Source organism: Schistocerca americana, chromosome 6 (assembly GCF_021461395.2).
Source record: "Schistocerca americana isolate TAMUIC-IGC-003095 chromosome 6, iqSchAmer2.1, whole genome shotgun sequence".
NCBI lineage: Eukaryota > Metazoa > Arthropoda > Insecta > Orthoptera > Acrididae > Schistocerca > Schistocerca americana.
The window spans coordinates 156,618,431-156,636,497 of NC_060124.1; the positions used below are offsets into that span (position 1 = coordinate 156,618,431).

At 40.4% G+C, this 18,067-nt stretch overlaps 1 protein-coding gene across 1 annotated transcript in view; it reads right to left on the minus strand.

The window, feature by feature from the left end:
• LOC124620022 (RNA-binding protein 42-like) overlaps window positions 1-18,067 on the minus strand; it is a 346,561-nt gene that overhangs the window by 206,225 nt on the left and 122,269 nt on the right. Inside the window, 2 exon segments of the mRNA XM_047146688.1 lie at window positions 3,205-3,399; window positions 10,992-11,344. Coding sequence (XP_047002644.1) covers window positions 3,205-3,399; window positions 10,992-11,344 — 548 coding nt within the window.

The window sequence follows — 18,067 nt, forward strand, 5'->3', positions numbered from 1 at the left end:
GAGGGCTATGTATGGACCGTTTGGGTTCTATCGGTGTTTTGTGTCATCACAAGCATTTAATAACACAGCACTGAATCAGTTACTGAGGAAGAATGTGCCCTGGAAGTGGTCAGAGGAATGTGAGGTGGCTTATTTAAATTACTAAATTGTTGACCCATCCACGGCTCATGGTAAACAATTCCAGTTGCAAGTTGCCTATCTAATAACTTCCAGGGGTGATGAAAATTTTATTTTCAATGTTTCATATCATAGTATTAACCAAATTTAAAATGCTGTCATAATGTATTCATTAAATGGGTGTAATCTTATGTTAAAGATTTCACACAATAAGACAAGTATTTTGGTTAAAAAAAAATGTTTATGTGCAGTGTACCTTACAGCAGGCAAATCGTCCGACTTTTTTACTATTAACCCCATTCGGAAATTTTTTTACAAACATTACCTACAAATATCAATGTGTGAAAAACTGCAAATTACCCAAACTATATTCATCCAGTATTTCATCTCAATAGCACTTAGCAACTTCCAACGAACTTTTAACACAATTTCCAACATTTTTCTAAACTGTAAGTTATATGCTTCAGCTTTTTTCACACAATAACTTTACTGGGGCGATTCAGCCGTGCAGTTGAGTCACTCCAATACACAAATACCGTAGGGCTGAGTTGCACACCTGAATCGTCAGGCACACAACTAAACTGCGCAGCTGAAGCTCTATGGTGAGAGCTATCTTCCTGCTTGCACGAGTGAGTTATTTAATGTATTCTAATGAGAAAATGTTGCTTTTGTTTTGTTATTGAAAAGAAAATACAAATGTCAATGAAAGTATTGAATTTTCCAACTCTGGTACAAATTTTTTACGCATCTCCTCCCAGGCATTATGTTTTTTGATCTTATTGCTGTAATATTCATTTCCCGAATCCAAACTTATGGCAGAATGTCCTACTTCACTGATAAAAAGTTCCAAGTTGGAAGTTATTCTTGAAGGAGGAAAGTGCATAAAATTGCTTAAACTGACACAGAAAATACAAATGATTCAAAAATCACAAAGTGCAACAAACCGCAAATGCAGTACAGCCTGCTGAGGCGATGCAGCACCCGTTTTCCCCCACCCTCTGTAACCGCACATGTGAAAGGGTCAAACATGGTTGAATTGCCACAACCAGTCACTGAGAGTGGTGCACGCGCAGTGGGTCATGCTGCCAAATCACCAGTGTGTGAGAAGCCTTAAAGTCAAAATATTTAACAAGCTAACTCAAGTGTAAAGTAATCAGAAGTTTGAAGCTGTTTTACACATTGCAGTTCATTGTTTAAATAATAGGGGGCTCTGAGCACTATGGGACTCAACTTCTGAGGTCATTAGTCCCCTAGAACTTAGAACTAGTTAAACCTAACTAACCTAAGGACATCACACACATCCATGCCCGAGGCAGGTTTTCGAACCTGCGACCGTAGCGGTCTCGCGGTTCCAGACTGCAGCGCCTAGAACCGCACGGCCACTTCGGCCGGCAAATAATAGGGGGATTACTGGTTTTAAATCTAACATTTAATATTCCAAGACATTTTACTAGGTGAGGCATCACAGTGTTGAAGCACTGAACTCTTATTTGAGAGGGTATTGGTTCAAATCTCTGTCTTGGTGCACAGATTTAGGTTTTCTGTCATTTCCCTAAATCACTTAAGCCAAATGACAAGAATGTACCCCTGACAATTATATGCTCACTTTCTTCCCACACTGTAGCTTCTGCACAGTCTTTACTGACATTGTTGACAAGATATCAAACCCCAATCTTCCTTCCTTTTTTCCATGTTCTCAAAGAAATTTCAGCATTTTGTTGTAAGCTGTAACCATTCTACATCATTTCACTAACTGTGTATTGCTCTAAAGTTTAATCAGCACCATTTCCTACATAAGTAATTCTTAACTTACAGCTGAAGAGAAGTTTTCTGTTTTAATGTCCCTTGGACACCACATATTCAGAAGGAATACAGTTTCAGAAGAATATCAAGTGTAACTTTGTTTAAATAATTCTTTCAGTAATCACCTCAAGGGAATTTTGGGGAACTGCAGCAAACCGAAATCTGGATTGCTGGACGTGGATATTAACCCTGCACTTCATGAAGACCAGTTTCGTGCCTTAAAGGCACATAGTAGTTTCTAGCACTGTGTCTTCTCTTTATACAACAGCATCATCTGTGTAAGACCTCATGAAACTTCCTACGTCAGTCATTAAGTCATTTGTTTATACTGTGAAAAGTAATGGTCGTATAACACTACCTTGGGGTGTATCTGAAGATTTTTTTGTTTTGAGAATGACATTCTGTGTTCTGTTTTCTAGAAACTCTTCAATACTGTCACACATCTGACCTGACATTCCGCACAATCAAATTTTGTTCGTTAGGCTCAATTGGTTACCTGACAGCATTCTGTGCCAGAGTGAACTACAATATTTGTTTAAGGTACCATACAACTAACTACAGATTCAAAAGATCAAGCACAAAAATATTGCCACTTTTGTCATTAACCATCTGCACCTCATAACTATTGGCATAGTAATGACAATGCATACACTGACCATAAATTACACAAAAATGCCTCAAAGGGATGCTGAACAACCATTTCAATCAACTATAGGCTCCTTCGGAGACTTTCATGATACTGCTTTTACAACATTTTTTAGATCATTGTTACACTTTCCTTTAGTTCATACAACATAGCAATATATAAACACATTCATCTTCTTCTTTAATATTTTCCCCATATTGATATTACTGAGTCCATGCAATGAAATAACTAAAATGAAAAGTTAGTGTGTTATTGTAATTAGTACATGTAAGATGTTACCCTGACAAGTTGATTGTTTAACTGATCAAGATAATTTTCATATAAGGTATCCAGTAGACTACTGTGTAATTCACACTGTCCTTTTCATCTGTCTGATCATGTGAGCCTCTCAGTCTATTACTGGCACATATAAACTTTCCCCTAAGTACTTAGAATGACCAGAAGATGTGTGCGATGTTCTAGTAATATTTCCTGAAATATTTCACCACTAAAGCATTTACTAAAATAAACCTTTGTTATCTGAACATAGCTCTGAAATAACTTGAGAAGGTTCTGGTTCAAAGAGGGAAATGAAGATGATGATATAAACAAACTCTGAACTTCTGTTAAGGCACAAGAAAGACATAGAAAAAACTCACCATTCATTTCCTTCATTGCTTTGATGAAGTCCTGGGGATCTTTAAAACTCACAAACCCAAATCCTTTTGTTTTGTTTGAGCGTTTATCCCTAATGACTTTTGCTTTCAAGAAAGACTGGTATTTGCTGAAAGCCCTTGTCAGAATTTCATCTGTTACATCATTACCCAAGTCACCACAGAATATCCGGAAGTCATCTGTAATAAGAACATTGTACTTTTATTCATATGAGATCTCCCAACTACTGTGAGACTAACAATATAAGAAAACTCACATTTTATTAATTGTAAATTATTTGCTGAAGACAGATTGGCTGTATCTATATATTGTATTACCAAATTACATTACTTGGACACTTCTTTCTAAAGAACAGGCACCTACATTTGATACGGTAGTAGAAACAAAATTAAAAAGACTAATAATCATCTGACAACCATGCCACTGACATAACAGCCTCACAAAACAGAAACAGTTATGGATTAACATTATTTTTACCAAAATGTAATGAATGTATTGATAAGGAAGGAACATCAGTGTTTCAACATCCCATTAACAACAAGGTCATGGAGCAGAAGCTTGGATTGAGGAAGGATAGGGAAGATCAAATTTAGATAGTTACATGAAGACTAGCAGGTGAAAGAAATAGTATGCATCTGCTGGAGGAGCATTTATACATATTGCAGAAGACCCAAGAGTCATACTCCACATTAACATCACAATAAGAGCTTATTACAGCAACAGTAATGTTTTGCACATATTGGCTGAGAAAACATAAGCATCTGGAAAGAAAAAGATACCAGCATTTTCATTAAACATTTACTTGTTGCTCTGAGAATGCTACAGTTAACTTGGAGTTAATATTTACAGAGTATGATATACATGTGCACTGTTTTATTCTCAATGCCATAAAAAAGAAAGAAGATACATGAGGGCAAGTTTATTGACAGGAAAAATGCCTATATGTGATAAACACTCGCAAGCAAAGATTTTTTTTTCAGTAAGCAGTTAATATTCCTGTACAATGTTCCCAGGATGGGGTTGTTTATAATGGTACATAAAATGCACACTTAGTAAGCAATTTAATATTTCTTTGCATTACTTCCAGGAAAAAGACAATTTATGTTGTAAGGTCATGCTACAGAATGAAGTGTTAGACCACTGTTGAATGGCAAATAAGTAGTGATACACAGAACATACTTCCAGTCTGTTTGATACAATATGTATCAGAGCCTGTCAGACTTTAATTTTTTTTTTAAAAATCCATCAGACCTTTATGTCAATGAAACATGAGCACAAAGCACATACCACATATCCATGACTAACTAAAGAAAAAGATCAGAAAATTACATGAAAACAACAATGGAAAATATTATACTAATATTAATAACAAAAACAACCATAATACAAAGAGAGTAATTTTACAATGTTAATAATGTCCAGCTGTGACCCAGCAGCAGGTATTGTCCCAGCATAGCAGGTAAAACAGCTGCTGTATAGTTCATCTGAGGAGGCAGTGACTTTCCAAAGCAGCATCTTTATTTCTGGTTCACTTGATTAAATTTAGCTGGCACAAGCAAGAATGTCATTTAGCAGCAAAGTGGTAGCTTGCTGTCAATACAGTATACACACTAACACGGAGAGGTCCCCAGTGGTGGGATTGACTTTTTGAAACCATCCAGATGGTTATGCAGGTGAAGATCCCAGGTATCACACACTGGAATCATTCACCCTGGTAGGCTCTCATTTGCAAGGAACTGACGGGAAATAAATTCCAGAATTTTTGTGTGACAGCCAATAGCATTAAAAAAGTTACATTACACAGTCTGGGTGTATGGTATAATGGTTTAGGATAATAGCTTCCACAGGCAGGAGGTTGTATGTTCAAATCTCATCAGGTGCAATAAATAATTTTTAGTTTTAAATCTTCATTGAAATTACTTTGATCTTTTTTTTTCAATTAATTGATTCACAGTAATTTTTACTTCCATTCCTTTGTCATGTAATTTTAATAATAATATCAACTTCTTCATTTTCTCTCATTTTTCTTCCTATATTTATTTTTCCACTTGAAATCTTTATTCGTGTATTTTAATTCATTGTATTAATTTTGATTTAATTTGTTTTATCACCCTCTTTTTCATCTACACTATTGCGTTCATTATTATCTATTTCTCATTTTCCTTGAATTTCATTTCACTTATAAACCCGTCTTTTATTTAAATCTTCATCTGTGTTTTTTGTCCATGGTGCAATAAGTATTTGGATTACGTTTTAAATATTTGTGTGACAATTACCACACAAAAAAATTGCACACCTGGTAAATAAAACTATGTTTTTCACACCATTGCATAGTCAATATAAATAGATTATTTTGTCTTTGTTTTTTAATTTATAGATTGGAATTTTCAAATAAATGAATATTATAATAGATAAATATAACTGCATTCACATTCCCTTCTTATTCCCAGCAACAATTCACAAACACACAATCTGACTCTGACTGTGTAATAGTTCTCACATTTATCTGCCCATATTTTATTTAGAATAAGAATGATAATACTTCTCTTGGAGTCTGATGAAGCATCTCTTGTGCCACAGTGTTGGTACAACAGGTCAAATAACCATCTAGGTCCTACACCTCTAAACAATTTTCACAACTTCGAAAGGATTACCTATTTCACAACAACCTCCTCGCGATATTTTATTCCCCTGTGAGGTTACCATCTCAGGCCAACAAGTTGTGGTCTCTGCATGTACCCAACCATCATTGTTGTGCCCACTTTTGAGCAGAAAATTTCAAGATTGGCTTTGTCTGTAATTATAGAGACTAGCATCAACCCAAACTCTACAGCTTAAAAGAAGCAAGTTTGTCTTACAAACAATCACTTAGTATGCAGAAACAAATGCATAAAACAGTACAAGCTGTAAATGACGTGTCACCTGTTTTATTTATTTCTTGAAACAATATGAGCCGTAGCTATTTGGTCATGGACCAAGTCTCTAGATAAATTTCAGAACAATGAGGAAGAATTTAACCATTAAACAAACTAACCAAATTTGAAACAAACATGGAACCCGGAAATATGCAATAATATATATCTTGTTGAATGACCTGCATAAGCAGAAATATTTCAGGAAGGAGGAGGTGGAGAAGGGGAGGAGGGGGGGGGGGGGAGGAAAAGGGGAGATGGAGGAGGAGAAAAAGAAGATATCTCTTATAATCCCAATGGACATATTTACGGATCACTCAGTATAATTATGTATATTTCAAGTGAGATTGCTGAACACAGCATAGAAGCACACATCTTCCAGTGTCAAGTCATGTGGCAAAACATGCACAGCATATTTAATGGTTCCCACAGACCACCATGATCCCACTTTTCATCCAGCAGTGTCTACAGTAAGCTCTCTGATGTATCTATTGATGACAACTATGTGCTATTTGGGTGAGTGGGGTAGAGGGGGGGAGGCAGGTGTACTGAGTAAAGCACCCACTTGCACCCAGAATGTACAGGTTATGACGCAGAGTCATGTGTTGCCACCAGATAAGACATCAGGGGATCCACTGACATAGGTTCTGCAGCACAATGCCTGGGGAGATCTGGTGTCACATGGGCAACCGGGATCTCCACAAAAGTAGTACATGCAGAGTCTGGTGGCATGGGGCCACCGGACTTTCCTTCATTTTAGAAGACTTATTTTCGCCCTTCTCCTCCTTAGAAGATGACAATGGGAAAGGTGTCCCTGAATTGGTTTCAGGGAAAGAGGTAGAACGACAAGTCTGGTGGACAGCAGCCTGTGGTTCCTTCAGCCACTGGCTGATGCCTGGCTGTGAACCAGAAGGAACCATGGAAGGAAGAGTCCCAGGGGAGCTCCTCCTAATTACAGAAGCCGAAGGAGAATGAGGAGCCTCCAGCTGGGGGATAGGAATTGGTGTCCCAGACAGCTGGGGAGCCAATGCTCCCAAAGTGGGTGCTGTGGAAGCACCAGAAGGGCCTCTAAGTGTCTGGGGGGCAGGTATCAGTGGGCAGCTCTGAGGGCACATTGTAAAAGGTGCAACAGGGGAAAGAACAGTCGACAGAGAAGATGAAAACATTGCAGTTGTAGGTGTAATATTGTTTCATTCATATGTGATTAAGATGCTCAACTTTTCCTGGCCTCTTGATAAGTAAGTATCTCAAGGGTTTTATACTCCTGAATTTTTCTCACACTTAAAAATGGAGCAATCTGGTGAGCAGGGAGAGTAGAGCTCACAGCAGTTTACACAGGTGGGGGAGGGGCACGAGGAATGTTCACGTGCAGTGGACGTTCACAATCCCTGCAGACGGGAAAAGTGGTGCAACAGGAAGACATACTTCCAGACTTCATATACTTGAAGCATCTCATAGGAGGAGGAACATAGGGTTTCGTGTCACACCAGTAGACCACTACATTGACCTCAGGCAATGTATCACTCTCCAAAGCCAAGATAAAGGCCTCCGTAGCAACTCTGTTTTCCCTTGGTCCCCTATGGGCACAATGGTTGAAGTACACACCCCATCGCTCTAAGTTTCTAAGTTGGCCCACAGCTCAGCGTCAGATTGGAAACGAAGATTGCGGTGAAAGATGATGCCTTGGACCATATTGAGACTCTTGTAGGGTGTGACAGTCACGGGAATGTCACTCAACTTTTCACAACAGAGTGATGCCTGTGAGGGGGCAGTAGATGACATTTTAATCAGGAAGGAAACACTCTTCATCTCAGAGATGGCTGCAGCTTCCCTGTATTTTTCTTCAACACGCTCCACAAAAATAAAGGCTTTTTGGTCAAAAAGGTGTCCCCTTCGATCCCAGAAAAAACCAGGTATTGGGGCAGGATTTTGCTCCTTGTTGTCTAGTCCTGTGTTCCTTCCACAGCATGGTGAAGGAAGGGAACACATTGGGATCATACTTTGTTTCATCATACAAGGCCTTTCCATTTGAAGAAATTGCCAGGGTCATGTGACCACCAGTGGGAGAAAGTTTAAATCACTTCAAGTGCAAGCTATCTGCCATGGTGCCACCCACTCCAAACGGGGGCTCTACCCCTGGGTGCCACCCAGCCACAGCAATAGCTACCTGAACAGTAAACCACTGATGGGAGTTCCCATGCCCCGGCCATAATAGCCACATACTACATAGCATACATGGGGAGCGTCCAGCTTATGCAACAGCAGTGTGATCCCTGCGTGGTCAGGTGGCTACCATTGAGCAGGTACTTGATGACCCCCCCCCCCCCCCTCCCCTCACACAAACACACACACACACACACACACACAAAATGGAATGGCTACCGTACTGGGTTTTGGGCATTCTACAACAACAGAATGGAAGAGTGCCAGGGTAGAAGGGCACAGAGGCAGAGCATATACCACAATGGGTGACCTTCACTACATGACATGAACTGTAAAATTTGGAAAAGATGGCAAGCTAAACCCAATAATGGAGACCATATAATCACTAATGGAAGTTGAAGGTACCGCCAGGAGTGAAACTAGAAATCAAGACCAAAATTGTCAACCAAGTCTAGGTAGGGTCTTCACCAAAAGGCCCATCCAACGGAAAGTCAGAAGAGGTAAGAAACAGTTGGAAGTGCAGGTTTGCAGCACACAAAGAGGGAGTGGTGCTGCAAAGGCTGGAGATTGCTACTCACCATATAGTGATGATGCTGAGTCACAGATACGCACACCAAGAAGACTGTCAAACAAGTACGTTTTCAACCAAAAAGGTCTTCTTCTCAATTAGACAAAACAGACACACACACACACACACACACACACACACACACACACACACTCACACACACACACACGACCACTGTCTTGGCTGCCGAGACCAACAAGTAAACCAGAGAGAGAGAGAGAGAGAGAGAGAGAGAGAGAGAGAGAGAGAGAGAGAGAGAGAGAGAGAGAGATAAAGCAATAGCAAAGACTGAGAACCAACGGTACACTACGACAATGAGACAGTAATAAGGCATATACTCTATTTAGTCCCTTGTCATTGCGTGGCACAACTTGTGCAGCAGTGAGCTCTAATTGGGTAACAGAATGGTGTGTGGTATCCTGGCTGGCTAGTGGCTGAGGTCAAGTCCCACAGTCTCCAGTGGGCTTTCAGTTGCTAGCCCAGGATACCAGACTATTAATATAGGAAACTGCAAAGTAGTGCTCGCCTTTATATACATTAGTTAAGGATGTGTTATCCAATTACTTTTTCCTAACGAGTCTTCAGTTGTAGTTCCTTTTCAACGAGTCCCTCTTATTACTCTCAAATCCCATAAGACAGTATGTGTACAAGAATGACAGTGTTAGAGTACTGAGATGCTAGAACAACAGTCTACATCAAGTTTACAAACTGACACCTGACTGCCAGTTTCCAAGAATATTCTTCCTGAATACTCTGGGTTATCCCAAAATATGACACCACAGGATAGTTGTATTCTGTCCCAAGATACTGGAGTTGGCTGACATCTGTGTGTAAGGTCTGCTTGTGTGTGTGTGTGTGTGTGTGTGTGTGTTTACTGATGAAGACTGTGGTCAAAAGCTGATGTGTTTCAATTGTGCGTCTTCAACCTGACGTGTCTTCTTTACGGTAAGTAGCAATAGGTCTTTTCCTACATTGTTAGTATTTTCTTATTCATTATTAGACCTACTCTTGCCATTATCCCTATTTCATTCTGTGTTTATAACTCCGAACTCACCTGATCAAAAGTCCTCTTCTCACTGCCACCAAACTTCACTAATTTCCACCATATCTAATTTCAACGCTTCCATTTCCCTTTTTAGGTTTTCTAACCTACCTGTCCAGTTTGGGGATCTACCTTCCCACACTCCAACTTGAAGAATGCCAGTTTAGTATTTCTCAATGACAACATCCTCCTGACTATTCGCCACCCAAAGTTTATCACTCTCGTTTGTTTCAACCTAATATTCTAAAAGCATTAAACTGATTGCTAATTATAACAGTATTTCTGTCTCATTTTAATTAAAAAGAGTTATAAGTAAAGTTATAAAGGTTTTATATAAATGTATTATTCTTGTAATTCCAGTTATCTATACTGATTATTTCTTACCTTTAAAATTGGCTATGATGTATGCTGCCGCACACCTACGAATTTTTCTCTTTCATACTCTGGATATAGATCTATCTCGATTAATTTCAGTGATTTGACATGTCGACATATCTGAATGGAATATTCCTCTTCCTCTTGGTGTAAATGACCAAACCCTCTATCTGCAGTCATCATCATAGAGAAATCAAGGAAGATTCTCCCTCTAAAGGAAGCTCCGGTATTTTTTTCTCTTCTCTCTCTCTCTCTCTCTCTCTCTCTCTCTCTCAAGGAAAATTCTCCCTCTAAAGGAAGCTCCGGTATTTTTTTCTCTTCTCTTTCTCTTTCTTTCTTTCTTTCTGTCTGTCTGTCTGTCTGTCTGTGTGTGTGTGTGTGTGTGTGTGTGTGGGCATGCACATACTTGTCCCTTGTGTCCACTGATTAAGAACTCATCTCTTTAATGAGGTGTTACCTTTAACAAGTCATTTTTTTCCAATTTCATTTACTTTCCTTCATCTTTTATTACCCTACTTTATATAAGTTTCCATTTACCACTCTCTGGATTGATAGATAAAATACATAGGCGATGGTGGAGAAGTCATCGAGAGATCATAGTTGTCAGAAGAAAGTGTAGTCCAACAACAACAACAACAACAACAACAACGATGTAAATTTTATGTTAAACATGTAGCACTGACTTTGCTATAAAATACATTTTCAAGTTACCTTCTTCCCATTCTGCAAGAGAGCTATCTTCCCACACCTGGCCTCCTGCCATTCTAACATGCTTCTTCGACTTCTTTTCCTTCTTACGGTTTGAAGTGTTTGAATCATCTGCAGCTGCTTGTCCCGGTACAGTAGGTCCAACCGTGACAACTGTAGAGGCTCGCACACGGTCAGACATTTCCTTGGCACGCTGCTGTGGCGTCTGCACGTGGACCTCGGTAATATCAGTTTTCAGTTTTTTGCGCTTCTGTCCACCCAAATCATCTGTGCTGCTGTCACCATCAGCAGGAACTGCTGCAGCTGAGTCTTCTCCGTCACCAGGAGTCTTTGCCGAATAGATGAGTGGTGTTGCACTAACAGAAAAAAATGAAAATTACGAAAACCCATTGAAGCACAAGAAAAAAGTTCTGCCAGACAGCAAACCTAAGTCAGAATTTGGCAGATTCAAGAGGTAACAACCAATTAACAGCTTTAATTTATAATTTAACAGTAAAATAATAGCATATTTTCCCATATTCTCCACAAATAATCATTTTATTTGAAAAGAAAAGTATTCACAGTCCAGTTGTCAGTTCCCTTCAACATTTAATGGAAATATGGTATTAGTTAACACAAAAATATTTAGTAATTAAAAGACAACAAACTACCCCAATTTTTCCTGCTCTGTGGTTTCATTCAGTTAACACAATGTTCTATAGCCCAGTCAAAGAAGACCAAGGATGGTTGACTGGGGTCAATAATTTGTGTAGTCACAAATTTTTCTATGGTGGCAGGAGGAAGAGCCATGAATAACGTACTAAAAATCGTGTTCGGTGGGGAACAAGCGTAGGGTCGGTGCGATGGAACACTTCACTTCTGCACTTTTTCTTAAATAACCCGAAATCTGTGGCCTCTAGTGAAAACATATCTCAGCACAAAAATAAACTACATTAAATTTCCTACAAAAAAGATCATATTCATTTTTCTTCTAGAACTAATAGTTTGTGCAATACTCAGGATTCAAAAATTGCAAATTACTTAAAATAGTGTTTTAATGGTATAAAATTAATGTTTATTGTTAAAGGGAGTGGGTAAAGAACAAACATTAAATTTTCATACATCTCATAGCATTACAGCCTTATTAAGAGATTGAGATTAGAAGTGTGAGGAAAGACAGATCACCATATTGTGGTCTCCCTACTCTGTCTGCAAGAACAAACAGTCTCTGTACTCAATACTCCACAAGAAGCAACTACAAGGTGTTTCACAAAATTATAGTAATCCTTCTGCAGTGTGTCTTAAGAAACAGTGGTGACACAGTGAGCAAGCATGCCCAGGGGGGTTCTTATTTTCTAGTAAGCGTGTTAACACTAAATGGAATACAGATACCAGTTACTAATAATACTAATGCAAGAGATGAATATGGACAGAAACTACAAAAATACTTCCACAATGCTGTACAATGCCAGAGGGGATAATTGATTATTAGTTAGCCTGTGTGACAGTTGTTGTGCTCTTCTGGGAAAGGTGTCTTCACCCATCACGAGTGCTGCTTGCTCTCCACTTTCAGACTATAAACCCCCTCCATGCACTATTTCCAATCTGGTTCTCTTATGTCAGAAGATAAAATAACTTCACTGTGCTTGTGTTTACTGGAGCTATTTTCCGTTTATTGAGTACATCATGAAAAGTGTTCCATCTGTCGACAGAGCAGACAGTGAAACTGACATTTTCCAGCACATACTGACAAGAGTGTTAAACTTAGGGGAGGCTGTTCAGAGTGTACGCAAGGTTAACAGCCCCAGGTGCTGGGATCTATGGTAAGTTCCTTTGAATCTCAAACTAGTAACTACATTGCTAAAATTTTTTGATCCAAACTGCCTGTGAATGAAAAGTGCGACACTAGGTAAGATAGGTATATGAATGGCTGAGGGCAAATAGCAACAATGGGGCATGGGATATAGATAGCTAATTTTCACCTGCACTCCTACCTTTTATATGATTCCCAAAGTCCATAAACCCAAACACCTAGAATGTCCCATTGTCGCCATTTACTGTGCCCCGACAGAGAGAATCTCTGCTCTTGTAGACCAACACCTCCAGCCTATTACCCCCTCCCACATAAAACAGACCAATCATTTCCTCCATCAATCCTCCACAGTTCCTATTCCTTTACCACAGGGCATCCTGCTCATCACTACTGGTGCCACCTCTCTTTACACTAACATCCCTATTGCCCATGAACTTGCTGCCATTGAATACTACCTTTCCCAACATCCAACCAATTCCAAACCTACAACCTCCTTCCTGGTTACCATAACCAACTATTTTCTCCCACCCGAAATTAGATCACCTTTGAAAGCATCACCTATAAACAAATCCATGGTCCTGCAATGGGCATCTGCATGGCACCATTCTAAGGCAACCTATTCATGGGCCATCTAGAGGTATCCTTCCTAACCAGCCAGAATCCCAGGCCCCTCATCTGGTTCAGATTCAATGATGATATCTTCATGATCTGGATCGAGAGTGAAAACACCCAATCCTAATTCCTCCAGAACCTCTCCCCCATATGCTTCACCTGGTCCTCCTCAACTAAACAAGTCACCTTCCTTGATATGGACCTTCACTTTAAAGATGGTTATGCCAGTACCTCCATCTATCTGAAAAATACCAACCACCAATAAAACCTCTACTACGACAGCCACCACCTGTTCCATACCAAGAAGTTCCTTAACTGCAGTCTGGCCACATGTGACCATCACATCTGCAGCGACGAGCAGTCCCTCTTGAAATATATGAAATATACCAATAGTCTCACTTAGGCCTTCACAGACCAAAATTATTCTCCCAACCCTGTACAGAAACAGATCTCCCAGCCTTATCTATCTAGCCAGCCAATACCCCAAAGTCCCACCGTCCAGCCACAAAGAAGCATTCCCCTCATGACTCAGTACCGGAGCAACTGGTTCTCATTCTCTGCCAGGGTTCTGACTATCTCTCATCTTGCCTTGAAATGAGGAGTATCTACCCACTATCTTTCCCACCCCTCTCACCGTATTATTCCACCAACTACCGAACGTACACAATATCCTTGTCCATCACCACAAAACCCCTGCTCCCAGCCCCTTGCCTCAAGGCACATATCACCTAGACTCCAGACCTGTGCCACACATCCTCCCACCACCTGTTCCAGTCTGGTCACAAGCATTGCCTGTCCCATCAAAGAAAGGGCCACATGTGATCTACAACCTAAGCTGCAGCCACTGTGCTGCATTCTACAATGGCATGACAACCAACAAGCTGTCTGCCCACATGAATGCCACCGTTAAACTGTGGCCAAGAAACAGCTGGACCACCCAGTTGCTGTAATGCTGCCCAACACAACATTATTATCTTCAATGACTGCTTCACAGCTTTCATCATCTGGATCCTTCCTACCAACACCAGTTTTTCTTAATCATGCTGGTGGGGACTCTCCAGGCAACATGTCCTACGTTCCTGTCCTTCACCCACCTATCCCCTTCCCTGCTCCCACTCCAGGACTACACAGCCTTCTACTTCACCAACACACCCAGAATTTTCCCCCCTCCTCACTTCTCTCCTTTCCACCTCCCTCCCTCTCTGCCCCCCCCCCCTTCCAATCTAACCCCTATAGCGTTCCCAGTGCCAAATTTTTATCATGTAGCCGTAAAATAATAATTTCTCTGTGTAGGTTTAGATTGCAAAGAAATAATTTATGACAGAATGATCTAAAGAGACGACAAGTTACACTCTTTTGTTAATTTTTTAGTCGACTTCACTTCTTCTTTTGTCTTGAATGTGTCTAGAGGGACATCTTGCGTGTGCTGACAAATGTAAGCATATTTGTATGAGTTAAACATATAATATAACTATTTAATATTATTGTGCACTTTTAATTTGTAAGAGGTGATCCCGATTTCATGTCCGCCTTCCTTGAATTAACCTGCATTCAAGTAATTTACAGCTCAACAATCGCAGCGGCCGATGCAGCCAACGACGCCATTACGTGGCGATATTAACTTATGAAAAATTAGCGGAAGCGGAAAACTCGCCCGCTATTAGCATAATATTAATTTTTCTCCACAGCCGCACGAAGTTGCAGAAATACTTAGCTTTAAGATTCTTATTTTCAGTACCATAGCTGAGAGCCAGAGCCAGGACTCCGACTACAATACAATGGTCAACGGAGGTAAGAAAAATACTCTCGCGCGTGTGTGGGCCGCGATTGTAATTAATAACTAAAGATCTTTTGCTTTAACGTCAACTGACTAGCCGAGGAAATTTATATGAAAAGTTTATTACATTGTTCAACTTAAATATCATTTTTATGAAGGCCCACCACGTAAGTCGGCAACAATCAAAAAATAATAATAACAATAATAATATATACATTAAATTACGACGGCCGACGGACACGAGATTGGCGCCGCAACTTTGGGGCCCGATTAATATGATTCTATTGTAATGAATGTAATTATGTATGTGTCTAATTGTTGTAAAATATTAATGCTTGTATGAATTCTTTTACATGTACAACAACAAAACCACACCCTGAGGAGATCTGGAGAGGAAAAAGTGTAGAAAAGAAAAAGGATTGCGAGAAAGAAAAATAAGTAAGGTAAGGCCTATTGTGCAAGCATCCTGTGTAGCTCTGTGCGGAATATCGAACCCATGTGCACATGAGATACCTTCGGTGTTTTGTGTATTTATGTGTTTATTTTTGGAGGGATAATTATTCGTTTTGTGTATTTATGTGTTTATTTTTGGAGGGGATAATTAATCGTGTGTGTATCAGTGTTAAAGATTCGTCAGTGGCTTAAAGTGAATTTAGTATGGGTAAGATAGGACAACCTAAAGCATCCGTACCAAAAGAACAAAATTCTGTTAATATGGAAAGTGAGGATCATTTGCAATACGTAAACGAATCCCAAGCCACCGCCTCGGATAACATAATTTCCGGAGCGGGGGGCGAGGATCTGTGGACGGTGAATGACGCTCCACAGCAGAATGGGAATAGAGTAACAACTCCACTGCCTGGGCAGGGGGGCCAATCGAGTGCTAGATTAAGCGGGGCACCAGTATGCTCACCGATTGCAGACCCATTTGCAGAATTTCTGCGCAGGTTAGAAGAAAGAGATAGGGAAAGAGATCAGAAACTGGCTCAGATGCTCCATGAGCAAGAGCAACAAAGAGAACTGAAAGAAAGGGAAAAGGAAAGAATGTCAGAACAGAGGGAAAAACAAAGAGACGAAAAACTGGCTCAGATGTTGCATGAGCAGGAGAAAAAATTAACGCAAAAGCTCATTGAGCAAGAGCAGCGCAGTGAAGCAAAACTCGACAGTATCCAAAGCGAACTAGCCGAGATGCGGGATGCGTGCAAAGAAATACCCGATCTTGTGCAAAGCTTAGCCGGAGAGATGCAAAAATTACAGAAATCGCAGGCTAGGCTTGAAGATAATGTCCAGATTTTAACCAACCGCGTAGATAATGTGGAGATAGATGCACGGAAAAGTATTGACGCATATTTGGAAGTGCAAGCTCAAAAAGTAGAAAAAGAATTAAATGAATGGCTAGAAGTAAAGGATCGCGAGATATCTGCAAAGATTGAAAGCGACGTAAAAACAGTAGAACAAGCGACTGCGGCCGCGAGTGTAAATATTGACGCTAGCGCTGCTGCACTACATGCCGAATTAGCAGAGATCAAATCCCGTGTGACAGCGGAGTTGCCAAATTGGCAACAGGAGGTCGCGCGAAGACTGTCTGCGTTGGAAAGCAATGTAAACAGTGGCGGACAGATCATGAATCAGACTCCGCGCACTGATTACTATAATAACGCTGACGGTAGCCAGGGTGCGAGTGCGCAACCGCAACCTAATGCGAATTATGAGCACGAACAACATGCGATACCGTGCAGCGTACATCACGAAGTGATGAATGTCCCAGAATGTAGCAATCAGACGTGCAAAACAGAGGACAATGTAATAAAACACAGGACATTCCAACCTTTCAATAGCGAAAAACGAAATGTCCACCCTGTTGTATTTATTAAGAGCTTCAGGAATGTGTTTCCCAGGACATGGACGGAAAGACAAAGAATACAGTTCGTGGTCTCCTTTATTCAAGGTGACGCGGCACTGTGGGCCACCGACGTGTCCGAAAAATGTCTAACGATGCAACAGTTTGAAGGTGCATTCTTGCAAAAATTCTGGTCCGATAGCGTCCAAGAAAGACTACGAAAGGAGTTGTACAGTCCAGAAATGTACAATCCTAAGATGGGAAAGTTACGCAAATATTTCGAAAAGTATATAAACAAAACCAGGTACTGGGACGAGCCAATGTCCGATCGTGCCATAATCAGATTAATAAAAATGAAGTTGCCCAGTGAAATTAAAAGATATTTCATCAATGTGCCGGAATACGATATAGAACAATTCATGGAAATAGAGGATTCTGTTGACCTATTGATCGAAGATATGAAAACCGAAAACAAGTGGAACCATGCAGGCTATAATCAACACAAAGCCGATTACAATAGCAGCCACAGTAACGGTAGTAACTTAGTACCAAATGGTAACGGGAATAGGCAAGAGCACCGGTAACAGAATCAAGGCACAAACAATGGCAATGGTTATAACGGCAACGGTTATAATCGTGAAAATCGAAAGAGACATCATGATGGACGCATGAGTAATGGATATAATGGTAACGGCAATCCGCAATGGCGGAACAACCGAAACCAGTGGCGTGGTCGTAACGAACCGACACCACAGTGGCAACAAAATATAGCGCCACAATGGAACGCCAACCCAGGTCCATCACAGAACATGTCAGGAAGTTACAACCGACCACCGCAAAACCAGAGCCATACACAATATAAAAATACGCCATCGGGGAGGCAGGGCGGCCAACCCAACAGTAGCAACAACAACAACCAGAACCACAATGTGAGATTAGTGGAAGTGACAGACAACTGTCAACCCACTAATGCTCATCCGTTAAACTAAAGACGGCCACAATACGCTCTCCGTTGTTGGCTGCAGGATGGTGTAGTGAGTGCACATTCACGGATGACA